The sequence below is a fragment of the Poromitra crassiceps genome, assembly GCF_964638095.1.
Source record: "Poromitra crassiceps genome assembly, chromosome: 10".
NCBI classification, from domain to species: domain Eukaryota; kingdom Metazoa; phylum Chordata; class Actinopteri; order Beryciformes; family Melamphaidae; genus Poromitra; species Poromitra crassiceps.
The window spans coordinates 54,944,622-54,952,121 of NC_139631.1; the positions used below are offsets into that span (position 1 = coordinate 54,944,622).

At 40.7% G+C, this 7,500-nt stretch overlaps 1 protein-coding gene across 1 annotated transcript in view; it reads left to right on the forward strand.

Moving 5' to 3' along the window:
- npr3 (natriuretic peptide receptor 3) overlaps window positions 1-7,500 on the forward strand; it is a gene marked incomplete at its 5' end in the record, with an annotated part of 48,173 nt that overhangs the window by 20,879 nt on the left and 19,794 nt on the right. Inside the window, 2 exons of the mRNA XM_083645506.1 lie at window positions 5,111-5,233; window positions 5,429-5,604. Coding sequence (XP_083501632.1) covers window positions 5,111-5,233; window positions 5,429-5,604 — 299 coding nt within the window. The remainder of the gene's footprint in view (window positions 1-5,110; window positions 5,234-5,428; window positions 5,605-7,500) is intronic.

Genomic DNA, 7,500 nt, shown 5'->3' on the forward strand with positions numbered 1-7,500 from the left:
TTTTAACCAGGTCGGTCCCATTGAGATACAAAGACCTCTTTTTCAAGGGAAGCCTGGCCAAGATAGCAGCATAAAAGAAATAAAGTTACAACATTAAAACAAACAAATACCAATGCACAAACATGCAATAAAACAGGCAAAAGCAGTTACAATGTTCATAAAAAACATGTGCAAATACGAAAAGAATCTACTTCTATGACCTTCATTAGATTTTTGAAAGTTCCAAGTGGAACAAGTTCCTTCAGTTTGAGGTTGCTCTGAAGTGAGTTCCAAGCTGTAGGTGCAGAATACATGAAAGCATGTTTGCCAAGATCCATACGGATTTTGGGGACATTTAGCTGGTAGTAATCGGTTGAGCGTAAGCGGTAACTACTGTGGGCTCTAGAAATATAGCCACAGAGGTACGATGGAATTAATCCAAGGATGGATTTATAGATAAACATGTACCAATGGGTGAGCCTACGTGCAGCCAGAGAGGGCCACTCAACCCTGGCATATAGGGTGCAGTGGTGAGTGAGGGCTTTACAGCCCGTGACAAACCTCAGAGCACCATGATACACAGTGTCCAGAGAATGGAGACAATAGACAGGAGCATGCATATACAACAGATCACCATAGTCAAGCACAGGGAGAAAGGTGGCTGCAACCAATTTCTTCCTGGCAACGAAAGAAAAGCATGACCTGTTTCGAAAGAAGAAACCCAGCTTCAGTTTCAACTTTTTCACAAGACTTTCAATGTGGAGTCTGAAAGATAAACGATCATCAATTAAAATGCCCAAATACTTATAAGATGACACTAATTCGATCTGCTTGCCCTGCAGAGACAACATGTTGGGAGGAGGATCTGTGGTCTTTCTGCCATTTGAAAACAACATAAATTTAGTTTTTGCTGGATTTAGGACAAGCTTTAAATCAGTTAGTTGAGACTCAACGACATTAAAAGCAGTCTGCAAATAGCCAAGGACATGAGTGAGAGTGGATCCACAGCAATAGATTACAGTGTCATCTGCATAAAAATGGAACTTAGCATTGGGAACATTACGGCCCAGCTCATCCACATAAATGGTGAACAAAATTGGACCCAGGACCGAGCCCTGGGGTACGCCAGATGATACATTTTAAAATGCTGGATGAGCTGCCTTCAAAGCGTACACACTGAGACCTGTCAGACAGGTAATTCACAAACCAGCCAGCTGCTTGCTCAGACAATCCAATATTAAGCAATTGTTTTCTCAATATGACATGGTCCACTGTGTCAAAGGCCTTGGAAAGATCAACAAAAAGTGCTGCACAATATTTTTTCTGATCCAGTGACTCTATTATATCATTTGTTACTTTTAGGGACGCTGTAATAGTGCTGTGTTTTTTCCTAAAGCCATGCAGATTGATATGAGGAAAGAGTATTTGTAGTGTGCAGGAAATCCTTTAACTGGTCATTGACTAATCTTTCAAGGACCTTTGACAAGACGCACAAATTTGAAATGGGCCTATAGTTATTAAGGGAGGTAGGGTCCCCCCCTTTTAGTAGGGGGAGGACATAGGCAGACTTCCAGATTTTGGGGATACAATTACCTGTAAGAGTGAGGTTAAAATACATTGGAGGGGTTTGGCAATAAAATCAGCAGCTAATTTAAGAAAATAAGGCTCCAAATTGTCTGGGCCTACAGGTTTAGTGTGGTCCAGCAAAAGAAGGGCTCTGTGGACCTCTTCAACTGAGAATGGGGTAAAACAAAAAGGCTGACCAACAGACATGTGACCATCATTCAGAGCAGAAGGCAAGACAGTGGGGGCAGTAGAGGGCAATACAGGAGAAGCAGAAGACTTGGCGAACAGAGAACCAGAGGCAATAAAATGCTTATTAAAACACTCAAGCATAGTAGCCCTATCAGAGATGGTGGTGTCATCATAAACAATACAGGGAGGAAGTTCGCTATGGGTTTCAGTGGCAGAAATAGATTTAATAACTTTCCAGAATTTCCTAGGATCATTTAAGTTTTCGGTTGTCGCGGACAGATAAAATTCAGACTTGGCCCTTTTAATAAAAGAAGTAAATCGGTTTCGCAGTTGTCTAAAGATTAGCCAATCGGCCTCTGTCCCTGTCTTCCTAGCCTTAGCCCAAGCTAAGTTTCGTTCATGAAGTAGATTGGACAATTCAGGCGTAAACCAAGGATTGTCAAGTCAAGTCAAGTCAAATTTATTTATATAGCACATTTACACAACCAAAGTTGACCAAAGTGCTGAACAGGCAAATATCAAATAGACACAGACAGTTGATACAGTAGAAATAAAAGAAGAAAACACATAGCAATATACGTAATAGGCACAATCTTAACCCGAATTGAAGGCTAATTTGAATAGATGGGTCTTAAGCAATGACTTAAAAATTCCAAGGCTTTGCGCAGTCCTTATATGGATGGGTAGGCTGTTCCACAATTTGGGGGCAGCTACCGCAAAGGCTCGGTCACCTCTGTTTTTTAATCTAGATCTCGGGACATCCAAGAGCACCTGGTTAGATGACCTCAGAGCTCTAGTTGGAGTGTGATGGTGTAGGAGTTCTGCAATGTAGGAAGGTGCCAGGCCATTTAAGGCCTTGTAAACAATCAACAAAGTCTTAAAATCAATCCTGAAATGGACAGGAAGCCAATGGAGGGAGGCTAACAATGGAGTCACATGATCCCGCTTCCTTTTTCCAGTTAGTAGCCGAGCGGCAGCATTTTGCACTAACTGCAGACGACGCAGGGATGATTGGTCTAGGCCCGCATACAGAGAATTTTAGTAATCCAGCCTAGAAGTAATAAAAGCGTGGATAATTCTTTCAAAATTTTGGGGGGAGAGATAGGCTTTTACCTTCGCCAAAAGTCTTAGCTGGAAGAAACTGCTTTTAACTACCGAGCTAATTTGCTTGTCCCTCCCTTTAACTTTATACCTCCTAATAGGAGCGTGCTTATCCACAAGATAAGAAAAACCATCATAAAAGAACTTCCATGCAGCCTCCACATCACTGATTAAATCAATTCTTTCCCAATCATAATAAAACAAAAAACATAGTAACATAGTAACATTAGTAACATAGTAGCTATCATTAGTAACATACCCGGTAGTAGGTGTCACATTAAAGATGGGCCTCCAGACTCTGTTAGGGGCAGATGGCTAGGGCTAAATAATTTGCCTACAATGTAATGGGGGTGAAGAACAACTGAGATAAAGAGAAAATGGTTAAGTCTCAAATTCAGCAATAATCCCCAAGAGGTTTACAGCGATTTTACGACGGCTAAGGGGCGTCCGAGGGAGTAATACTGCCACACAACTGGGACATGGGTGTTTCCCAGTGCAAAAGTCCCACCCCCCACCTTCAAAGCATTCCAAAGCACAAAGACAAAACGCAAGCAAGAAACATGGCGGACCGCGTCAAACTTTTTTTTGTTTGGCAAATAGCAAGACAGCTTAACAACGAGCGGAGCACCCTCCTTGCATATTTAAACAAAAATGAGGAGCGGCAATGACACATAAGGTAACAGATTCCATTATACATTTTATTTTTGGCACTTCATACTTTGGACTACATACTCCATGGTTGCGGCCATTGTTGGCCATAAACTATAAAGCACATGTAAATCACATCTAAACTATAAAGCACATGTAAATCACATCTAAACTATAAAGCACATCTAAATCACATCTAAACTATAAAGAACATCTAAATCACATCTAAACTATAAAGAACATCTAAATCACATCTAAACTATAAAGCACATGTAAATCACATCTAAACTATAAAGAACATCTAAATCACATGTAAACTATAAACCACATCTAAATCACATGTAAACTATAAACCACATCTGAATCACATCTAAACTATAAACCACATCTAAATCACATCTAAATCACATCTAAACTATAAAGCACATGTAAATCACATCTAAACTATAAAGCACATCTAAATCACATCTAAACTTCGGTCAGGATGGCCGAATCGCTGCCGATCTTTCGGAAAAGACTAAAGACACACCTTTTCAGGCTCCATCTGGGCCCTTCTTGAACTAACTTCTTTCTCTCTAAAAAAAAAAAAAAACTACTAACCTAAACTAAACTTGTACCACTGTTCCTTCAGAAGTTGTAGTTGTCATAGACTGTGTTGCATAGTTGATTGCTCTATTGCTGACAAAAATGTGATATTGTAAGTCGCTTTGGATAAAAGCGTCTGCCAAATGACGTAATGTAATATAATGTAATGTAAACTATAAAGCACATCTAAACTATAAAGCACATGTAAATCACATCTAAACTATAAAGCACATCTAAATCACATCTAAACTATAAAGCACATGTAAATCACATCTAAACTATAAAGCACATGTAAATCACATCTAAACTATAAAGCACATCTAAATCACATCTAAACTATAAAGCACATCTAAATCACATCTAAACTATAAAGCACATCTAAATCACATCTAAACTATAAAGCACATGTAAATCACATCTAAACTATAAAGCACATCTAAATCACATCTAAACTATAAAGAACATCTAAATCACATCTAAACTATAAAGAACATCTAAATCACATCTAAACTATAAAGCACATGTAAATCACATCTAAACTATAAAGCACATGTGACTGGTTTCTCCTGCAGTGGTGATCATGTGACTGGTTTCTCCTGCAGTGGTGATCATGTGACTGGTTTCTCCTGCAGTGGTGATCATGTGACTGTGGTTTCTCCTGCAGTGGTGATCATGTGACTGTGGTTTCTCCTGCAGTGGTGATCATGTGACTGGTTTCTCCTGCAGTGGTGATCATGTGACTGTGGTTTCTCTTGCAGTGGTGATCATGTGACTGTGGTTTCTCCTGCAGTGGTGATCATGTGACTGGTTTCTCCTGCAGTGGTGATCATGTGACTGTGGTTTCTCTTGCAGTGGTGATCATGTGACTGTGGTTTCTCTTGCAGTGGTGATCATGTGACTGTGGTTTCTCCTGCAGTGGTGATCATGTGACTGTGGTTTCTCCTGCAGTGGTGATCATGTGACTGGTTTCTCCTGCAGTGGTGATCATGTGACTGTGGTTTCTCTTGCAGTGGTGATCATGTGACTGTGGTTTCTCCTGCAGTGGTGATCATGTGCACGGGAGCAGACATCATACGAGACATCATGCTGGCTGCCCACAGACGACGGCTGACCAACGGAAATTACATCTTCTTCAACATTGAGCTCTTCAATGCCTCCTCTTATGGTAAAGTAACAGATGTTCCAAACTCAGATAGCTGGAAATCACTCTTTTCTCTGTAGTCTTTCAGGAACAATATATCTATTTATGGAGTCAGCTAGCACAGCATAACATCAGTGTCCTCAATTTAGCTTTAGGTACTGATACATGCTGGATGCATTTAGATTAAACATTTTGAATGTATGCTCTTCTAATGTGTAGGAAATGGCTCGTGGAAGAGAGGAGACAAGTATGACAGTGAAGCCAGGCAAGCCTATGCTTCCCTCAACACGCTCACGCTGCTCAGGACAGTCAAGGCAGAGTTTGAGAACTTCTCCATGGAAGTGCAAAAGTCCATCCAGAAAGCAGGCTTCCACGACTGCAACGACTGTGGAAGTGTACGTAAGTTTGGGATATCTTACAGGAAAACAATTTGTTAACTGGCCTAGACTCCATCCTATGCAATACCTCCCAAGCGCTGACACACTAGTATGTGTGATCTCAAGAACTTCCAAGCCAACTAAAATAAAATAAAATGTAATTTTCAAGGAGAGTAAACTACAATTTAAAAGTAACAAAGCTCCATTTACTTCAGAATAGTAAAATTGACCTTTTCTCTCAAGTAAAAGTCCTTTGCTTAAAATTTGCCTTTCTTGCATGTGTGGAGGTTAGTAATTGAAACGGCAATTGCTGCCTCGAGGCAAAGAGTTGCAGGGCATGACATTAGCATTGATTAATAACACTGAAAACCTGCCTTTATCTGATCTTACAGACATGTTAAGTTCGCAAGTAAGTTCTAGTTGAATTTCTAATAAGAATTTGTCTTGACAAATTATGTGGTTGTGTAATTTGATTTGTCCCAGCCATGCCTTCATTTGGCCCCTAAGTCGGGGACCAGGTTCATGTGAGAGATGCTCTTTTAGGCCGAGGTGGATATATTGCTATTGGCCTTGTCCAAATCCTTGCCTGCCAGCAGGGACTGAATAGCCATCAACCATTAAAAACCAAACGGTGTGAGATGTCATCCATGGGCACTTAGGTTTCCTGCACACTAAAAACTCACTGAGCCATTTCTCTCAGCTCAGTACAGGCAGGTGGAGAAATCAATACTCAGTACATGCAGGTGGAGATATCAAGACTCAGTACATGCAGGTGGAGATATCAAGACTCAGTACATGCAGGTGGAGATATCAAGACAAACACTGGTTGACCATGCAGAGTTCATGGGGCTAGGGTTAGGGTTAGGGTTAGGGTTAGGGTAGGGTTAGGGTTAGGGCAACCCTAACCCTAACCCCCTAGCTGCCGACAGGCACAGCTGAGCAGCTCAACGCCTGCAGGCTAAAACTACTGCTATGATTCTTCACAGTGGCACACTTACTTGTGAGCAAAGAGAAACAAACCAACATGTTTGTTGTCAGTATAACCAGTTACAATGTCAAAACAAATGAGTGTATTCTTAAATATAGTACCAAATTTGTTCAAGCAGATGTGCAAGATTCAAGAGTCAGCACAACCTCGAAATTACCTCAAATTAATTCATTAATTAATTACATGTGAATCAAGTGTGAATAGGACCTCTGGTAGCATCGGTGTCTAAAGAGAGACAGTACAAGTCAATTCCAAACTGATTTATTATATTAATCAATTTGGAATTTATTGTCTTGATTGTTACATTGAAATGTTAACCGTGTTCTGTAAAAACTGATTGGAGATACCTGCTTGGCAGAGCAGTACCGTAATCACATCACAAACAGCAGTTAACTTCACACTGTAGCAGTTAGTATGTGTCACGTCAAACATAGATTATAAAATAAAATAAAACAGACGGTCAAGAGATCAGAATAATGTCTGAGACTCAAGCCACTTATGTGCCCCCATCTCCTGCAAAGACTGCCTGCTGCCCATCTCCTGCAAAGACTGCCCACTGCCCAGTGACAGAGACAAAGGCCATACCATTCCTTCATGGGATCTAGGTCTTCACAACATCTCACATCAACAAACTGCTAGATTGCAAATATGTACATGCAGTCCCAACCAGTAGGTGGGTGTGTTGTATTACAACTCTGTTATTATAGTATAGAGTAAAGTCCTGATTTTGTCTTTAAAAAGCAGTCTCTTGAATTCGGTCAAGTATGTAGATTAGAATGGGTTTGATTTCCAGAACAGTTTTGCCCTATTTGACTCAAACGTTGGTGGGCTCTCCTCTGTTTGCAGTACAGTATGAACTGTGGCTGTTGTAGAGTGGTTGCACTGCAGGCTTTCCCCACCATACGTCACCCTATGTGCGTCATCAA